The sequence below is a fragment of the Ovis aries genome, chromosome 21 (genome assembly GCF_016772045.2).
Source record: "Ovis aries strain OAR_USU_Benz2616 breed Rambouillet chromosome 21, ARS-UI_Ramb_v3.0, whole genome shotgun sequence".
Lineage (NCBI taxonomy): Eukaryota > Metazoa > Chordata > Mammalia > Artiodactyla > Bovidae > Ovis > Ovis aries.
Genome location: NC_056074.1, coordinates 35890265 through 35911329, shown reverse-complemented (window position 1 = coordinate 35911329; position 21065 = coordinate 35890265). Strand labels below are relative to the sequence as shown.

The window sequence follows — 21065 nt, the reverse complement described above, 5'->3', positions numbered from 1 at the left end:
TCTTTCTCAAGATTGCTTTGGCTATTCGAGGTTTTTTGTATTTCCATACAAATTGTGAAATTACTTGTTCTAGCTCTGTGAAAAATACCGTTGGTAGCTTGATAGGGATTGCATTGAATCTATAGATTGTTTTGGGTAGTATACTCATTTTCTCTACATTGATTCTTCCGATCCACGAACACAGTATATTTCTCCATCTATTAGTGTCCTCTTTGATTTCTTTCATCAGTGTTTTATAGTTTTCTATATATAAGTCTTTTGTTTCTTTAGGTAGATATATTCCTAAGTATTTTATTCTTTTCGTTGCAATGGTGAATGGAATTGTTTCCTTAATTTCTCTTTCTATTTTCTCATTGTTAGTGTTTAGGAATGCAAGTGATATCTGTGTGTTGATTTTATATCCTGCAGCTTTACTATATTCATTGATTAGCTCTAGCAATTTTCTGGTGGAGTCTTTAGGGTTTTCTATGTAGAGGATCATGTCATCTGCAAACGGTGAGAGTTTTACTTCTTCTTTTCCAATTTGGATTCCTTTTATTTCTTTTTTTTTTTGTTCTGATTGCTGTGGCCAATACTTCCAAAACTATGTTGAATAGTAGTGGTGAGAGTGAGCACCATTATCTTGTTCCTGACTTTATGGCAATGCTTTCAATTTTTCACCATTGAGGATAATGTTTGCTGTGAGTTTGTCATATATAGCTTTGGTTATGTTGAGGTATGTTCCTTCTATTCATGCATTCTGGTGGGTTTTATCATAAATGGAGGTTGAAGTTTGTCAAAGGTTTCTCTGCATCTATTGAGAAAATCATATGGTGTTTATCTTTCAATTTGTTCATGTGGTGTATTACATTGGTTGATTTGCAGATATCGAAGAATCCTTGCATCCTTGGGATAAAGCCCACTTGGTCATGGTGTATGATGTTTTAATGTGTTGTTGGATTCTGGTTGCAAGAATTTTGTTAAGGATTTTTGCATCTATGTTCATGAGTGATATTGCCCTGTAGTTTTCTTTTTTGTGGCATCTTTATCAGGCCTTGGTATTAGGGTGATGGTGGCTTCGTAGAATGAGTTTGGCAGTTTGTCTTTGTCTCTGCAATTTTCTGAAGAGTTTAAATAGGATAGGTGTTAGCTCTTCTCCAAATTTTTGGTAGAATTCAGCTGTGAAGCCATCAGGTCCTGAGCTTTTGTTTGCTGGAAGATTTATGATTACAGTTTCAATTTCCATGCTTTTGATGTGTCTGTTAAGATTTTCTATTTCCTCCTGGTTCAGTTTTGGAAAGTTGTACTTTCCTAAGAATTTGTCCATTTCTTGGGAGAAAATAATAGCAAATGAAGCAACTGACAAACAACTAATCTCAAAAATATACAAGCAACTTATGCAGCTCAACTCCAGAAAGATAAACGACCCAATCAAAAAATGGGCCAAAGAACTAAATAGACATTTCTCCAAAGAAGACATATGGATGGCTAACAAACACATGAAAAGATGCTCAACATCACTCATTATTAGAGAAATGCAAATCAAAACCACAATGAGGTACCACTTCACACCAGTCAGAATGGCTGCGATCCAAAAATCTGCAAGCAATAAATGCTGGAGAGGATGTGGAGAAAAGGGAACCCTCCTACACTGTTGGTGGGAATGCAAACTAGTACAGCCACTATGGAGAACAGTGTGGAGATTCCTTAAAACATTGCAAATAGAACTACCTTATGACCCAGCAATCCCACTGCTGGGCATACACCGAGGAAACCAGAATTGAAAGAGACACATGTACCCCAATGTTCATCGCAGCACTGTTTATAATAGCCAGGTCATGGAAACAACCTAGATGTCCATCAGCAGATGAATGGATAACAAAGCTTTGGTACATATACACAATGGAGTATTACTCAGCCATTAAAAAGAATTCATTTGAATCAGTTCTGATGAGATGGATGAAACTGGAGCCGATTATACAGAGTGAAGTAAGCCAGAAAGAAAAATACCAATACAGTATACTAACACATATATATGGAATTTAGGAAGATGGCAATGACGACCCTGTATGCAAGACAGGGAAAGAGACACAGATGTGTATAACGGACTTTTGGACTCAGAGGGAGAGGGAGAGGGTGGGATGATTTGGGAGAATGACATTCTAACATGTATACTATCATGTGAATTGAATCGCCAGTCTATGTCTGACGCAGGATGCAGCATGCTTGGGGCTGGTGCATGGGGATGACCCAGAAAGATGTTATGGGGAGGGAGGTGGGAGGGGGGTTCATGTTTGGGAATGCATGTAAGAATTAAAGATTTTAAAATTTAAAAAATAAAAAACCAAAAAAAAAAAAAAGATTAAAAAAAAAAAAAAGAATTTGTCCATTTCTTCCAAGTTGTCCATTTTATTGGCATATAGTTGCTGATCGTAGTCTCTTATGATCCCTTGTATTTCTGTGTTGTCTGTTGTGATCTCTCCATTTTCATTTCTAATTTGGTTGATTTGATTTTTCTCCCTTTGTTTCTCGATGATTCTGGCCAATGGTTTATCAATTTTGTTTATCCTTTTAAAGAACCACCTTTTCTCTTTGTTGATTTTTGCTATGGTCTCCTTTGTTTCTTTTGCAATTATTTCTGCCTGAATTTTAAAGATTTCTTTACTTCTAATAACCCTGGGGTTCTTCATTTCTTCCTTTTCTAGTTGCTTTAGATGTAGAGTAGGGTTATTTATTTGACTTTTTTCTTATTTCTTGAGGTATGCCTGTATTGCTATGAACCTTCCCCTTAGCACTGATTTTACAGTGTCCCACAGGGTTTGGGTTGTTTTGTTTTCATTTTCATTCATTTCTATGCATATTTTGACTTCTTTTTTGACTTATTCTGTGATTTGTTGGTTATTCATCAGCGTGTTGTTCAGCCTCCTTATGTTGGAATTTTAAATAGTTTTTCTCCTGTAATTGAGATCTAATCTTACTTCACTGTGGTCAGAAAAAATGCTTGGAATGATTTCATTTTTTTTGAGTTTACCAAGGCTAGATTTATGGCCCTGGCTGTGATCTATCTTGAAGAACGTTCCGTGTGCACTTGAGAAAAAGGTGAAATTTGTTGTTTTGGGGTGAAATGTCCTGTAGATATCAAGTGGGTCTGACAGGTCTATTGTATCATTTAAGTTTGTGTTTCCTTGTTAATTTTCTGTTTAGTTGACCTAGCTATGGGTGTGAGTGGGGTATTAAAGTCTCCCACTATTATTGTGTTATCGTTAATTTCCCCTTTCATACTTGTTAGCATTTGTCTTACATATTGTGGTGCTCTTATGTTGGGTGCATTTATATTTAAAATAGTTTTATCTTCTTCTTGGATTGATAGTTTGATTGTTTGATAGTTAGATTGATCATTATGTAGTGTCCTTCTTTGTCTCTTTTCACAGCCTTTGTTTTAAAGTCTATTTTATCTGATATGAAGATTGCTACTTCTGCTTTCTTTTGGTCTCTATTTGTGTCGAATATTTTTTCCCAGCCCTTCACTTTCAGTCTGAATGTGTCCCTTGTTTTGAGGTGGGTCTCTTCTAGGCAACATATATAGGGGTCTTGTTTTTGTATCCATTCAGCCAGTCTTTGTCTTTTGTTTGAGGCATTCAACCCATTTACATTTAAGGTAATTATTGATAAGCATGATCCCGTTGCCATTTACTTTATTGTTTTGCATTTGAGTTTATACACCCTTTCTGTGTTTCCAGTCTAGAGAAGCCCTTTACCATTTGTTAGAGAGCTGGATTGGTGGTGCTGAATTCTCTCAGCTTTTGCTTGTCTGTAAAGCTTTTGATTTCTCCTTCATATTTGAATGAGACCCTTGCTGGGTGCAGTAATCTGAGCTGTAGGGTTTTTTCTTTCATCACTTTAAGTATGCCATTCCCTCCTGGCCTAAAGAGTGGCTATTGAAAGATCAGCTGTTATCCTTATGCGAATCCCCTTGTGTGCTATTTGTTTTTCCCTTGCTGGTTTTAATATTTGTTCCTTGTGTTTGATCTTTGTTAATTTGATTAATATGTATCTTGGGGTGTTTCACCTTGGGTTTATCCTTTTTGGGGCTCTCTGGGTTTCTTGGACTTGCCTGATTATTTCCTTCCCCAACTTAGGGAAGTTTTCAACTATTATCTCTATTCTATTATAGGTAGATTCCCTATCTCTTCCTTTTTTGTTTGGTTTGGTGGACATTTATCCTGTTCCTTTACCTGCTGGGTATTTCTTTGCCTCTTCATCTTGTTTATATTGCTGTGTTTGGGGTTGCCTTTCTGTATTCTGGCAGTTTGTGGAGTTCTCTTTATTGTCGAGTTTCCTCGCTGTGGGTGGGGTTGGATGGGTGGCTTGTCAAGGTTTCCTGGTTAGGGAAGCTTGTGTCAGTGTTTGGTGGGTGGAGCTGAATTTCTTCTCTCTGAAGTGAAATGAAGTGTCCAGTAATGAGTTATGAGATGTCAGTGGGTTTGGAGTGACTTTGGGCAGCCTGTATTTTGAAGCTCAGGGCTTTGTTCCTGTTTTGCTGAAGAATTTGTGTGGTATGTCTTGGTCTGGAACTTGTTGGCCCTTGGGTGGTGCTTGGTTTCAGTGTAGGTATAGAGGCATTTGATGACCTCCTGTTGATTAATGTTCCCTGGAGTTAGGCATTCTCTGGTGTTCTCAGAATTTGGACTTAAGCCTCCTGCTCCTGGTTTTCAATCTTCTTCTTACAGTAGCCTCAAGACTTCTCCATCTATACAGCACCAATGATAAAACATCTAGGTTAAAGATGAAAAGTTCTCCAGACTTAGGGACACCCAGAGAGGTTCACATAGTTACATGGAGAAGAGAAGAGAAGAGAAGAGAAGAGGGAGGAGGGAGATAGAGGTGACCAGGAGTAGAAGAGAGGTAATCAAAACAGGCGAGAACCAACTAGCCAGCAGTCACTTCCTACGTGTTTTGCACAGTCTGGATCCCTCAGAGTTGTTCACATAATTACACAGAGAAGAGAAGAGGGAAGATAGAGATAGAGGTGACCAGGAGGAGAAGAGGGGGAATCAAAAGGCGAGAGAGCAAGCTAGCCAGTAATCACTTCCTTATGTGCTCTTCACAGTCTGGATCCCTCAGAGATGTTCACAGAGTTATACAGAGAAGAAAAGAAGGAGGAAAGAGGCAGAGGTGGCCAGGGGGATAAAGAGGTGAATCAAAAGGAGAGAGACAGATCCAGCCAGTAATCAGTTCCCTAAGTGTTCTCCACAGTCTGGAACACACAAAGAGATTCACAGAGTTGGGTAGATAAGAGAACGGGGAGGAAGGAGATAGAGGCAATCTGGTGGAGAAAAAGGAGATCCAAAGGGGAAGAGAGCAATCAGGCCAGTGATCTCGCTCCCAAGTAAAAATGATTACTGAAGATTGGGTTCTTAAAGGTACAAAATTGTTAACAAATACCAGAAAGCAAAGATTAAAAATCTAGAGTAGATTTGGAGTCTCAAAAATACAATATTAAAGGAAAAAAACAAAGTCACAAAAATGATAATATATATATATATATATATATATGAATTTTGCTTTAAGAAATAAGGTCTCTTTTTCAAACTAATAGTAGGTTATAAAAAAGAAAATTAAAGGAGTAGTAGAGGTCTTAAAAATAAAAAAAATTAAATTTAAAGAATGAAAATAGTAAAAATATATCTAGAACTTTCTGTGGTGTTGTTGTGGACAGCGTGGGGTCAGTTCACTTTCAGATAGTTCCTTCATCCAGCTTATACTTCTAAAGAGCTATAGGCCCCTTCCTATGTAGTCCATGCTAACTGTGGGGTTTTAATCTACTGCACCTGTCACTTTCAGGGCAGTTCCCTCTGTTTTACCTTCTTCTGTTTGCTGGTCTCCTCAGTGTATAATTTCTGCCCTGACCCAATGGGGTGGTGGTAGACAATTTTTTAGGCTCACTTGTTCAGTCGTGCTGTGGAGAGGGAGGGACGTTGCCAGTAGATAACACTGGCTGTGTCATGGCGGTAATTCAGCCATACTGCATTTGCCCCCGCTCACGGTGTGTATGCTTTCCCTGTCTACACTGCTCAGGCTCTAGGTTGCTCTGCCGGGAATTGTCTGAGGCGGGTCCTGGGTTGCATGCACTTCCCAGTCTAAGCTGCTCAGGCTCAGGTACTTGGGTACTCCTCAAAGGTGCAGACTCGGTTTGACCTGCGTTTTGTGCCGTTCCCAGATCTGAGCCGTTCAGGAGACCAGGTGTTTGGTGAGCACAGTCGCTGAGACTTATTGCCTCTCCCTTCCCTGCTGCTCGGTTTTCTGGGTGTACAACCGACACACCTTCTCAGGCAGATGTTGACCACCCAGAATCCGAAGAAATCTTGGTTAGCAATGAAACCTGCTTGCAGTTTGGTAGATGATGCCTCTCTGGGGCTGCGATTGCCCCCTTCCAGCTCTGGCTGCCCTCACTCCTCTCTCTCTGGCAGGGGAAGGGCCGGTCCACAGCTGGTTAGCTCTGCTCAGTCCTTTTTTCAGTGAGCTGGCCTGGCAGTGTCTTATCTTAGGGCTTTTCACTTCGATAGCTATCTCAGGGTCTGGTTTGCTATCTGAAGTTAGTTCCCTCAGATTGCCTTCGGGGCATTCAGGCCCAGTCCTTACTCTAAGCAATATAGCCCGCACCTCCCTGCCCAGCCTCCTCTTGCTAGTGGCGGATGCAGGCGTCTGTGCTGCTTCTCTGCTGGGAGTTACAGTTGGGCATGTAATCTGTGGGTTTAAATTATTTATTTGTTTTTCCTCTCACTTATGTTGTCCTCTGAGGTTCTAAGGCTCGCCATAGACTCGGCAGTGAGAGTGTTTCCTGGTGTTTGGAAACTTCTCTCTTTTTAAAGACTCCCTTCCTGGGACGGATCTCTGTCCCTACCTCTTTTGCCTCTCTTTTTTTTTTTTGTTACAGCATCCAAAGGTAAAGTGGCCACATCCACAATCCAATTTAAAATTTCCATGTAAATTGTGAAAGTATTTGTTCTAGTTTCATCTCAATATTGTAAGGTAATTAAAGGAGAAAAATCCAGATGTATAAAGACGCAAGAAAATATCCATAATGAGGGAAAAATCAATTAGCAAAAACACAAGTAAAATACATATGACATAATTAGCAGGGAAGGACACTAAAATGCTTACTACATCAATAATCCTTATATTCATGAAGCTGAAGAATATTGAGTATGTTAAACAGAGACAAGTGAAATAGAAATGCAAAGACTGTGGGAAAATAATTAATTGTGCATCAGAGAGCTTTGAAGTAACTTTAAGAGTGCTAAAATATATGTAAATAGAATCTCACAGCAAGTGAATGACAAGAGAATAGAGCAAAGAACTTCATAATTACTGGCTGAAAAATTTCCAGGAATGATGAAAGCTTTAAACCCATCAACAAAGAAGCTCAATGAATTCAATGACAAGAAATACGACAACTATACAAAGGCACCTCGTAACTGATGGTTTAAGACAATCAACCAAAGAAATGTAACCAGAAGGTAAAGCAGACACAGTAGAACAAAAAATGGGGATGACAGCAGGTTAGGCAAATGAAACAATGTTAGCCAGAGGACACTGGCACCACATCTTAAATGCTGAGATGACTCAGAATTCTATACCCAAGGAAAATACATATCAAAAACAAGATAAAATAATTTCTCAGACATACAAAAACTACAAGACTGCATCACCACCAACAGACTAATGTAATAAATGTTTTTTTAAAGGTTTCAAGTCAGAAGGAATTTAAAACCAAGTGAAAATCTGGATCTACAGGGGGAATGAACAGTACCCAAAATGATAAACATGTAATACGTATTAAAAGGTAAATATAGCGACTTCTTTGGTGGCCCAGTGGTTAAGGATCTACTTTGCAATGCAAAGCATTTGCAAACGGCAAAGTTTTGTTCCTGTGAACTAAGTTGCAGAGAACTAAGATCCCACATGCCACTGAGCAACTAAGCCTGCATGTCGCAAATAGAGTTTACACTTAGATGTCCATGTTGGTCAGTTTGATTTTTCAGCCAAGCTTCAAAGAAGAGATTACAGTTCAATTCTCTGTATTCTGAAAAACTTCAAAGGCCACTCAACAAGGACACTGATGAAGGTAAAGATTTTATCGAGACTTTTGTGTTTTTTTCAGATCTTTTAGTGGCCTAAAGGGGAAAACTAGAGTAGGTCAGAGCATATATAACCAGGGGCTCCTGATCACCACTACATGCTAAGAACCCAAACTTCCCTGAGTACTTGGAGCCAGGAAAGAAGCATGAAGTGGCTTGTGCTCCTCGGGCTGGTGGCCTTCTCAGAGTGCATAGTCAAGTAAGTATGGGACTGTAAGCCACATCATGTTTCTTTCTCGGATTTTTCTGTTTATCTGATTATTCTTCCAACCATCAGGTTTGGAAGGGAATGGAATCTTTCCCTAAGAGTCTTAAAGTTCATCTCTTACTTATTGATAAGTAACTTGCCAAAGCAAAAACAATACTCAGCTGTGGATGTGACTGGTGATAGAAGCAAGGTCTGATGCTGTAAAGAGCAATATTGCATAGGAACCTGGAATGTCAGGTCCATTAATCAAGGCAAATTGGAAGTGGTCAAACAAGAGATGGCAAGAGTGAACATTGACATTCTAGAAATCAGTGAACTAAAATGGACTGGAATGGGTGAATTTAACTCAGACGACCATTATATCTATTACTGTGGGCAGGAATCCCTCAGAAGAAATGGAGTAGCCATCATGGTCAATAAAAGAGTCCGAAATGCAGTACTTGGATGCAATCTCAAATTGACAGAATGATCTCTGTTCATTTCCAAGGCAAACCATTCAATATCACAGTAATCCAAGTCTATGCCCCAACCAGTAACACTGAAGAAGCTGAAGTTGAATGGTTCTATGAAGACCTACAAGACCTTTTAGAACTAACACCCCCAAAAGATGGCCTTTTCATTACAGAGGACTGGAATGCAGAAGTAGGAAGTCAAGAAACAGCTGGAGTAACAGGCAAATTTGGCCTTAGAATGTGGAATGAAGCAGGGCAAAGACAACAGAGTTTGGCCAAGAAAATGCACAGGGTAGTAGCAAACACCCTCTTCTAACAACGCAAGAGAAGACTCTATACATGGACATCACCAGATGGTCAATACTGAGATCAGATTGATCATATTCTTTGCAGCCAAAAATGGAGAAGCTCTATACAGTCAACAAAAACAAGACCAGGAGCTGACTGTGGCTCAGATCATGAACTCCTCATTACCAAATTCAGACTGAAATTGAAGAAAGTAGGGAAAACCACTAGACCATTCAGGTATAACCTAAATCAAATCTCTTATGATTATACAGCAGAAGTGATAAATAGATTTAAGGGACTAGATATGATAGATAGAGTGCCTCATGAACTATGGAATGAGGTTTGTGACATTGTACAGGAGACAGGGATCAAGACAATCCCCATGGAAAAGAAATGCAAAAAAGCAAACTGGCTTTCTGGGGAGGTAAATAGCTGTGAAATGAAGAGTAGTGAAAAGCAAAGGAGAAAAGGAAAGATATAAGCATCTGAATGCAGAGTTCCAAAGAATAGCAAGAAGAGATAAGAAAGCCTTCTTCAGCGATCAATGCAAAGAAATAGAGGAAAAGAACAGAATGGGAAAGACTAGAGATATCTTCAAGAAAATTAGAGATACCAAGGGAACATTTCATGCAAAGATGGGCTCGATAAAGGACAGAAATGGTATGGACCTAACAGAAGCCAAAGATATTAAGAAGAGGTGGCAAGAATACATGGAAGAACTGTACAGAAAAGATCATCACGACCTGGATAATCACGATGGTGTGATCACTCATCTAGAGCCAGACATCCTGGAATGTGAAGTCAAGTGGGCCTTAGAAAGCATCACTATGAACAAAACTAGTGGAGGTGATGGAATTCCAGTTGAGCTGTTTCAAATCCTGAAAGATGATGCTGTGAAAGTGCTGCACTCAATATGCCAGCAAATTTGGGAAACTCAGCGGTGGTCACAGGACTGGAAAAGGTCAGTTTTCATTCCAATTCCAAAGAAAGGCAATGCCAAAGAATGCTCACACTACTGCACAATTTCACTCATCTCACATGCTAGTAAAGTAATGCTTAAAATTCTCCAAGCCAGGCTTCAGCAATACGTGAACCGCGAACTCCCTGATGTTCAAGCTGGTTTTAGAAAAGGCAGAGGAACCAGAGATCAAATTGCCAACATCCTCTGGATCATGGAAAAAAGCAAGAGAGTTCTAGAAAAACACCTATTTCTGCTTTATTGACTATGCCAAAGTCTTTGACTGTGTGGATCACAATAAACTGTGGAAAATTCTGAAAGAGATGGGAACACCAGACCACCTGACCTGCTTCTTGAGAAATCTGTATGCAGCTCAGGAAGCAACAGTTAGACCTGGCATGGAACAACAGACTGGTTCCAAATAGGAAAGGAGTACGTCAAGGCTGTATACTGTCATCCTGTTTATTTAACTTCTATGCAGAGTACATCATGAGAAACGCTGGACTGGAAGAAACACAAGCTGGAATCAAGATTGCTGGGAGAAATATCAGTCACCTCAGATATGCAGATGACACCACTCTTATGGCAGAAAGTGAAGAGGAACTAAAGAGCCTCTTGATGAAAGTGAAAGAGGAGAGTGAAAAAGTTGGCTTAAAGCTCAGCATTCAGAAAACAAAGATCATGGCATCCGGTCCCATCACTTCATGGGAAATAGATGAGAAAACAGTGGAAACAGTGTCAGACTTTATTTTTTTGGGCTCCAAAATCACTGCAGATGGTGATTGCAGCCATGAAATTAAAAGACACTTACTCCTTGGAAGAAAGTTATGACCAACCTAGATAGCATATTCAAAAGCAGAGACATTAGTTTTCCGACTAAGGTCCATCTAGTCAAGGCTATGGTTTTCCTGTGGTCATGTATGGATGTGAGAGTGGACTGTTAAGGCTGAGCGCTGAAGAATTGATGCGTTTGAACTGTGGTGTTGGAGAAGACTCTTGAGAGTCCCTTGGACTGCAAGGAGATCCAACCAGTCCATTCTGAAGGAGATCAGCCCTGGGATTTCTTTGGAAGGAATGATGCTAAACCTGAAACTCCAGGGCTTTGGCCACCTCATGTGAAGAGTTGACTCATTGGAAAAGACTTTGATGCTGGGAGAGATTGGGGGTAGGAGGAGAAGGGGACGACAGAGGATGAGATGGCTGGATGGTGTGACTGACTCGATGGATGTGAGTCTGAGTGTAGTCTAGGAGTCTGTGATGGACAGAGAGGCCTGGCGTGCTGTGATTCATGGGGCCACAAAGAGTCGGACACGACTGAGTGACTGAACTGAACTGAACTTGCTATAAGAACTGTGGATCCCAAGGTCTTGGTGTAGATTTGGGTTGAACAAATCTTTGGGTCCAGTCATGTCATGACCTATTGAAAATGCAACTCCTTGCAACTGTTCAGTGCACAGTCTATGCAGATGTTGTGGTCCTGTGGAATAGCACTTGTTTACATTTTTTTCAACATGTCCTCTTTTTTCCTGTCTATTTCAGTGAGTACCTCTGTATTGCTGTCATTTATCTCTCCATCTCTTTGGAAGTCACTGGGAGTGTATTTCTCTTCATGTTGTTTTCTTTTAATCTTTCTTTGACTCTTACTTCCTTCTCAAGCCTCTGAATTTCCCTTACTTGTTCCTTACATCTTGCATTCTTTTTCAACTCTCTCTTCTCTTTCAACTTGGAGAAAGATATACTGTTTTGCACTGTTTTGTACCTGACAAGCAGTGTGTCCACAGCCAATTTAGAAACTTCTTCCATTTCAAATTGCTCCCTTGTAAAAGAGGATAAGAGTCCCCTTCTACCTCCTTCCTTGAGGTTCTATGAGAAGGAATGAGTGGAATGGCAATAGCAATGCTAATGGATGTCATTGTGAGGCTTCCTATTTATCAGGTACCTTATATCCATCACTTCACTTATCACCAAGATGTTCTATTTGGAGGGTTTGTATTTGCACATTCCACCATTTTACCAAAGGGAAGACTGAGACACACATGGTCATATGTCTTACCCAAAATTGCAGAACAGAACCTGTATTCAATCTATGTCTTTGCCATGGTATATGCATAAACTTCTGATAATAAGGTGCCTCATAAAAGTGATTAGAAAATACACATGGACATTACAATGACAGTTATACCTTAACACTGACAGCTAATTGTAGCATTTTCTTTGTTTTCTTTGTCGGATGCTCGGTGAAAGAATACCTCTAAGGAGAGTGAAGACCATGAGAAATACCATCAGTGGGAAAAACATACTGAACAGTTTCCTGAAGGAGCATACTTACAAACTGTCCCAGATTTCTTTTCGTGGCTCAAATCTAACTACTCACCCGCTGAGAAACACCAAGGATGTGAGTATTTTGGGAGGATGGTGCTCACAGCGCCCCTGGTGGCCTAGCCTGACACTGGGGCTCATCTGGAGGTGCTAGGTGGGATGATGGGGTTGTGTTCCTGCAGAAGGCAGAAACAGTGGGAAACAGGGACCCCACCCAGAGGAGAAGGCACTCTCATCCTCAACTGTTGTTCTTTGTGACTGGGCCCGGCAATAACCAGGTGACAGGTAAACATCCATTTGTGTGTGAAAGATGTGTCATTAGTTTGAGTGCGATAGTTCCTTCTGAACTAAGTAGCCACTCAATTACAGATGAAGAGTGAACCATCACTTATCAAAAGGCAGAACCAACTGCAAAGCAATTGTGTATCCCCAGGTAGGGGAATTCAGTTGCCAGAGATGCAAGAACGACAGCAGTAAAAAGTTACTGAACCTGTATTCTGAGTATGGCCATAAGAATCACTGTGGTTCCTGTTTTTAAATTAGAAAAAGGGCTTATTTTGTCTTCAAGATGTCTTGAAGAATGCCAATGCCAGCCTGAGAGATAGGCAAAGAGTAAATACACGTCAAATGAAAGGGTCAACTGTGTGCTGTTGATTAGATGTGGTCTGAGTTCGGAGGGAGTGGCTGAGGTTGATCAGGAAGGACCTCCTGGAGAAGCGATGCTAAAGTTGGCTTTGAAGAGACTACAGAGCTCCTCAGAATTCCATGGGTGTCCAGCAGTCCTGGAGGCCCAGTGTGTATGCCTCTGGGCTTCCCATGCAGGAGGTACCACTTCAGCGCCTGGTCGTAGAGTCAATATCCTGCATACAATGTAGCACAGGAAAAATATATCAAATGCAGATACATCTGTGACCAAAGCCTGTGAGCTGCATGGTGGTTAGAAAGTGATCTCAAGAGATATGTGATACCCAGAGGGAGGCCTCAGTGTGGGAATAGAGGGTAGTCAGTTCTGCACTAACCCACTCCCTCCTTCTCCCTGTAGATGCAATACATGGGTAACATCACCATTGGAACACCCCCTCAGGAATTCCAGGTTGTCTTTGACACAGGCTCATCTGAATTGTGGGTGGCGTCCGACTTTTGCACTAGTCAAGTCTGTGGTGAGTACAGACCCGATACCCGGACCATCCTTCACTTGCCCTGTCACCCTGTTTTCATCCTTGGCACCTAATGACACTCATCTCTTGTGTTGCAGCTACAAATGTTAAATTCAGACATCGTCAGTCTTCCACCTTCCGGCCTACCAATAAGACCTTCAGGATCAGCTATGGTTCCGGGAGAGTTAAAGCAGTTGTTGTTCATGACACAGTTCGGGTAACAGTGTAACAAATGCTGAGTCAGGACTGGCTATGGAGTGACCACTGTTTGCAAAACAGATGCAGGTCCATCTGGCAGGACCCTTCCTAGCCTAACTCTCACAGATATTGGCCATCTTATCCACAGGATCATGTCTCTGGGGAGGCAGTGCCCATGGTGACACATGAGCAAACAAATTAGCTAACCCAGAGAGTGGCTTGAGGTGTGGACTTGCAGCTCCTCTGCCCATGAGCTGTTCAAGGTTCATTTTGCTGGGAGCGAGAAGAAGGGATAAAAGCAGCCACTTATATATTCACAGACTGTTCCAGGCACTTTCAGGTGGTAACTGGTTAAATCCTGCAACATAGCAGGATTACTGCTATATCCCACAAAGCAGTTACTCTGACTAGCTCATGAGACATATGAGGAAACTGAGGTGCAGACAGCAAGGGCCTTGCTGAGGGCACACATGTGGTAAAAGGTGGAGTTAGGCTGTCTTTTCAGGACTGAAGTTGCTGTAGGGTGTTTGGGGAAAGGATAAAACTGATCTGGGGTTCCTGGGGGGCAGTCTAGGGCTTCAGGTATCCAGAGTGGGAAACTGGGGGCCTGAGAAGTCAAGGGGCATGATTAATGAGTTCTCACTCTAGAGGACCCTTGAAAGTCTAATAAACGATGGCCTGTCTCCCCCAAATACTTGAGTAGTTCCCCCTCTCTCTTTCTCTCTCATACACACTCACAGAAATATACAAATATCCCAAAAAGTGAATTACCCAGGTAATAACTTCATAGATTCTTGCAAGCAAGATTGTGTTTTTGGTTTTGTCTTCCTGGACAGATGCAGAATCCACAGTACATTACAGAGAATGCAGGTCACAGTGATGTCAAAGAGAAGGCTCTCTTGCTCTCGATTGTTTTGTCCATAAGGTGGCACCAATGGGTACTGGCCTGACTCTTGGTTGCCCCACCTGCACAGAAGCCACGAGGCCAATTTGACTCATTCAGGTGGTGTTTTTCAGAGTGGAAGATGTTTTAAAATTCACAGCCTCTCAAATGTAGCCCAAATTCCCGTCCCAGCTAGGTCTAACCCTCTGTGGGCCATGAAAGACATAGCTCAGCCTCAATTCTTTTCTGAGGAAATAATGGCAATGCACCCCAGCCCAGTCCTGGCCCCACTTCACGTATCTGTAAGTGGGAACACTATTCTCTCCGACAGATTGGGGACCTTGTAAGTACTGATCAGCCATTTGGTATAACTGTGAAGGAAAAGTGGTTGGAGGGCCGAAGTTATGATGGTATCTTGGGCTTGAACTACCCCAACCTCTCCATCTCTGGAGCCATCCCCATCTTTGACAAACTGAAGAATGAAGGTGCCATATCTGAGCCTGTTTTTGCCTTCTACTTGAGCAAGTAAGTCTGAGATGGACGATCCCTTTCTCCAAATTAGCTGTAAGATGCTTTCAGTTGCATGAAAATTATAGAACACTTGATAGAGAAGTATCCTGAGAGACAATCTAGCCCAGGATAATTATGGCCCCAGGGCCCAACTGGCTTCACCCCTGGCTTTTATAAATAAAATGTTATTGGAACACAACCCTACCCCTGGGCTCAAGACCAGTAACATTGTCTAGGGGGTGAGTGAGGAAGAAGGCTAATGGAATGCAACAGGAAACAAGTTGAAGGAAAGGCATTAGGATTTGTTTATGAATTTGATAAGGAAGGAAGGAGAATGATGGTGGATATCTCTCCTTCCTCATTAGCATTTCACTGAGAGCCCAGGACCAGCTATCCAATTTGTGGAGCGAGTGAGAAATGAAAGTGTGGAACACAAAAGTGTGGGTCCCTTTTTCAAGAAATATTAAGCATTTCAAGACAGGGAGAACAGAGGTTGGGTCCCTTCTGAGTGTGGGGCCCTGTGGACAGTAGAGGTCACAGGCCAGTGGAGCCAACTCTGGGTGACCTGAACCCACACGCTTAGAACTCCCAGGCCTTGATTTTCCTGAAAAAATGACAAGGTGGACAAGTGGAAAGCCAAATGCTTCAGCACCCTGTCCTCTGAGGGTGTCTGAGGTCGCTGGAGGTCCAGGGTGTCTACAGAAGACATAGTGGGTGGAGCCCAGCCAAGTGATTCAGCTTCTAACCTCCTCCGTGCCACTCATTAGCTAGTAACAGACCTCAGTCTGGATTTCAATCTCTCCTAGACTCGATTTCTGCATCTGTACATGGGGACCTTATTAGGGCCTTGATGGGTGAACCAGCACAGCTCCCAGACAGTGCTATTGTTACTGTCCTCCAAGGATCGCCCCCATCACTTCTCTCTACAGAGATGAACGGGAGGGCAGTGTGGTGATGTTTGGTGGGGTGGACCACCGCTACTACAAGGGAGAGCTCAACTGGGTACCATTGATCGAAGCCGCCGACTGGGTTGTACACATGGACCGGTAAGCCTCTCCCTCTGAGGGTCAGCCCAAGTGATGCTCCAGCTACTGTACATGGACACAGGCAGACACATACAAATGCATTCTCAGACACACAGTCACAGAGACATATACACCACCCACAACAACACAGACAGACAGACAGACACATGGAAACACACGAGCAGACACATATAAACCTATACAGAGACACATATAAACATGCATTGCTAGTCAGAGACACACAAGCACACACAGAGACACATAGAAACACACATACAGACAAACACACAAGCACATAGATACACAAACAACCCATGGGTTCATAATCCCCAGGCCTTCTGAGCAAGGCTCTGACCAGGGTCCTAAAAGGGTCCAGAGAGGTCTGTGCAGCTGGGAGAGAGCTGCACCCACTGCCCTTTGAGGTGGAGAGCATGGTTAGAGGACTCTATAGTGTGGTGAACAGAGGATCAGGGAGAATTTCTCCAGCCTGAACAGAGTTATAATAAGATGACTAACAGTCCAGGGGTACCTAGGACATAGGAAGTTCTCAGTACAGATAAATATCAGTTTAAAAACAGAGAAAGCCCTAAGAAAATGGGGAAAACTGGTCTTAGGGAGCAGCTACCTAGCAGTGGAAAGAGGTTGGTTGCAGTCTTAAGACATGAAAACAACTAATAAAAAGACACCCCACATTCTTGGGCACACAGTGGGACAGGGGCTTTAAGACAGAATCAGGAAGGTGGGATCCAGGAGTGACCTGAGGACAAGAGGCATAATTAATAAGATTCTGTGTGATACCCTCAGACAAAAGCTGACCCGTCCTTTGAAGTTTCTGTGGACTAGTCAGGTAGTTCCTGGCCAGGGTCTCAGGGTCTGAGCTGGTTGTAGGAGCAGTGCTGGGAGACACCCTCTCCCAGAGGAGCCCCTCTCTCCCCCTACTATGAGAATCTGCTTCCCTAGCGAATCTCCATCTTCACTCTGTGTGCGACCTGTTATTTGTTTCCCATCAGATACAGCTCGCTGGAGGTTTCTTATTATTTTCTCAGTCTTCATTCATTCACTGAACAGACAAGCATTGGGCATCCACTGTATGCCAGGCACTTTAGTGAGGCAAGGAGAATAAAACTCGCCCTCACATCTAAGAAGGCAGATGTACATGAAGTGACTCGCCCACATAGTGAATTGTGACTTTGGTACATGCTAGACATGAGGAGGAGAAGGCAATGGCAACCCACTTCAGTACTCTTGCTGGAAAATCCCAGGGTCGGCGGAGCCTGGTGGGCTGCCCTCTATGAGGTCGCACAGAGTCGGACACGACTGAAGTGAGTTAGCAACAGCAGCAGCAGCAGACATGAGGAAGGGTCTACAGAGAGTGACCAAGACAGGAGATTGATAACCACCGGGGGAAAGACTTCCCAAAAACAATACAATTAAGCTGGAGTCTGGAAAATGTGAAGAAATTTGCTATTCAAAGTGGAGTGGAGTCTTCTAGGAAGGAAGACCAGCTTGTGTCAAGGTACAAAAGATCCTGGTGTATTCAAGCACTGCATTCAAGGATGTCAGGAAAGGTGCTGTGTCGAGAGCAAAGGAAAAGAGGGCAAGAGATGAAGGCTGTTTAGGAGACAGTCGGGAAGGGGACAACTCTGGGGAGACTCAGAGTGACCTTGATGCCCGCTTTCTTCCTTTGTCTCTCAGCATCACCATGAGAAGAAATGTTGTTGCTTGTTCTGCTGGCTGTGAGGCCGTTGTTGACACTGGGACATCAGCAATCGAAGGCCCAGAAAGACTGGTAAAAACATACAGAAGCTCATCGGCGCCAGGCAACGGCGTTCCCAGGTGAAGGGTCATGTCCCAGGCTCACTTGCAGTCTCCACACACAACAAGGATCTCCAGGGCCAACCTCTCTCTCTCTCTCTAACAGTACTACGTTTCATGTTCTGTGATCAATACCCTGCCTTCTATTATCTTCACCATCAACGGCATCAACTACCCAGTGCCAGGTCGAGCTTACATCCTCAAGGTGAGGGGACAATACAGAGGGTTGGTTCTCAAACTGAAGCTTGCAGGAACCCTTGGGCTCCTGCTGGGAGGAGGGCGCCCTCTGGAGGCCATGCCACACCATTGCAGATGCTGCTGAGCCTTGTGGCTGGGCCAATGCCTCCCACGAAACCAATCGCTTGACACTAAAGGGCCATGTGGGACACTGATCTTCCTGAAATAAATGTGGAGATACCACACCATATGGCATGGTGGGAGTCAGGAGAGGGGAACACTAAGGTCCACACTCCTCTAAGAGCTTCAATTCAATCTGAACCCTTAGGTGCATGAACATGGAAGTCAGCTCTAGCAGTCCCTTAAATAGGCCATGTTACAAGGAGAATGGCTGGGGACAGTCAGTGTGATGACAGTCAGTGTGATGTCCCAGCATAAGGTTTTTCTGCTTTGGATGATAAATTACATGCTCAGCCTAGTTCTCAGCTGCATCTTCCCATTGCTCTGGCCAGGTGCCTCCTTTCTGAGTTGGGGTACCTGACCTCTCTGTGGGGAGGTTGGATGCTAATGTGAATAAAGGGTGCACGGTGACTGCTAAGCCCTGGCACAGGGTGGAGGCTTCATGTCAGCTCCCTGAGAGAGTTCAGAGCAGGCTGATGGGCTCAAAGAAGGCTTTCAGGAAGAGAGGGAATTTCAGGAATTCTAAAACCACAAACTCATTGAGCCATCTGGAGGGTTGCTTGGTTCTAGGCAAAACTGCACTGGATTCCATGCAAATGGCATCCCAAGGTGCTCTGCACTGGGGCACTGGGGACTTACTCAGGGTGATGAGGGCTCGGGACTGACTAGTGGGGATGGGGAACAAGAGTACGTTACCCACCCAAGCCTGGAGTGGCCAAAGAGGTTGCATCTGGGCTGAAGGAGACTTCTCAGAGTTCCTGAGTTAAGTCTTCAAGAACGTGTTTGGGCACTGCTCTATTTAAAATGGATAACCAACAATGAGGTGCTGTGTAGCACAGAGAACTCCGCTCAATTATATGACAGCATGGATGGGAGGGGTGTCTTTGGGACCAGGATACCTGAATACATACGGTTGAGTCTGTTTACTGTCCATCTGAAACTCAGAATATTGTTAACTAGCTTTACTCCAATACAAAATAAAGTTTTTAAATAAAGTACAGATGTGGGGACACAGGAGGAGAACCAGCATTCTCTGCCAAGAAAACAAGGAGCAGGAGTCAGAAGGAAAGAAACAGGGAGTGAGAAGAACTATGGACACTCTTGTTCTTTTCTAAATAATTATATTGAAGTGTGGCTGATCTTCAGTATTGCATTAAGTTCTGCTGTGCAGCAGTGTGACTCAGTTATATACATAAAAATATATATTTTTTCTTATTCTTTTTCATGTGGTTTATCACTGAATATTGACTATAGTTCCTTGTGCTCTACAGTAGGACTTTGTTGTTTTCCATTTCTCTGTTTCCACAACTCCCAGTCCTCCACTCACCACATCCTTCCTCATGACACCCTCATGTCTTGGCCCTCTGGTTTTGGATGAACTCTCACATCCCATGCTGCTGAGAAAACCCCTTGATACTTACCAAAAGAGGGAAATAAAACAAATAATTGTACTGGATCTGGATATTGTGGGGAGTCACCGGTAAGGGCTCATGCTGACTGGTGTGTGTCTCTGACTCCCCCAGGATTTGAGAGGCCGCTGCTTTACCGCCTTTCTAGAGAACAAAGTGAGTTCATCTACAGAGACCTGGATCCTGGGTGACGTCTTCCTGAGGCTGTATTTCTCAGTCTTTGATCGAGGAAATGACAGGATTGGCCTGGCACGGGCAGTGTAAATGCTTGGAGTGGTTCAGGAATCAGTAAGGCCGCTCCAAGCAAACACTCACTCACACTAGGGCACTCTTGCCTATGATGCTGGCAAACTGTATTTGGTGGTCTGTACACCCTATTCTCAGTAAAGAATAAAGCGTTTCACTCTTAATGGTGCTGAAAAAATGGTTGCCTCTGTTTGTGTCTGGGATGTATACAGAGATCAGAAATGATCTAGAACCAAGCCTGAATCAAAATTGAGAGGAGCCCTACTCCAACTGGCTTCAAGGAAAACAGAGACTCATTGAAATGATTCTGGGAATCCAGGACACAAGAATCAGAGCAAATACAAAGATCTCAGTGAGTGGACCCAACAATCAGAAGTCATCAATTCTCTCTCATCCTCGCTCTTTCCGTTTGTTCTTCTTTGATGGTCTTAGCCTGGCAACTTTCTTCCTTAAGGCTTCTACACCTTGTGAGGGAGTCCAAGCTACCTGCCCTAGGGTTTTAAATCCTGAAGGCATCACCTAGTAAGGAAAGAAGATTGCAGACATCAGAATCAAGGGTATTCACTGAATGACCCACGTCAGATCACATGTACAGCCTTAGATCAACCATCCTGGCAGGGACATGGGGTCTTATGACTGGCTTTACATGGTCTTTGGCCCTGACCCAGCAGCACACATGACTGTCATTTCCTCTAGAACTACATGACTGAAGCTGGGGAGAGGCAGCCCCAAAGATAACAACTTGGGAATGGTCTAGGCCATGGAAGAGTTTGTGATGACACACAAACTCCACCACCTCCTCATTCAGAGGAATTATAAAGGATAATGAAATAGACTGTCTTTGTCCTATCTCATATGATCTTATCACTGGGCATGTCCTCCAGGGGATTTTGGGTGAGGTACTTCATGCAGAGCTGGTTCCCTCTTGTTCCTACACCCCAGTCACCAGCTCTTTGCCACACATGCCTGCTCTGTCCTTTTCAGTCCTACTTGGTAAGTGGTGGCCCCAGTGGATCCCTGAGCCATCCCCCTGCTCCAGGGCCTAGTATGCCTCTTCCTTGGCCTCCAATGCTGCTGATGAGAATGCAATCCATGTATTGGAGGATCCAGTGTACACAGA

The 21065-nt window shown here is 43.1% G+C and overlaps 1 protein-coding gene across 1 annotated transcript; it reads left to right on the top strand.

The window, feature by feature from the left end:
* Positions 1-8186: 8186 nt before the first annotated feature.
* LOC101106809 (pregnancy-associated glycoprotein 1-like) lies at positions 8187-20123 on the top strand. The gene is given in 10 exon segments (XM_042238254.2): positions 8187-8319; positions 12271-12421; positions 13388-13505; positions 13601-13719; positions 14915-15108; positions 16023-16139; positions 17814-17908; positions 17911-17954; positions 18040-18138; positions 19814-20123. Coding segments are annotated over 10 exon segments (1188 nt in total). The 5' UTR covers positions 8187-8218; the 3' UTR covers positions 19964-20123.
* Positions 20124-21065: the final 942 nt, after the last annotated feature.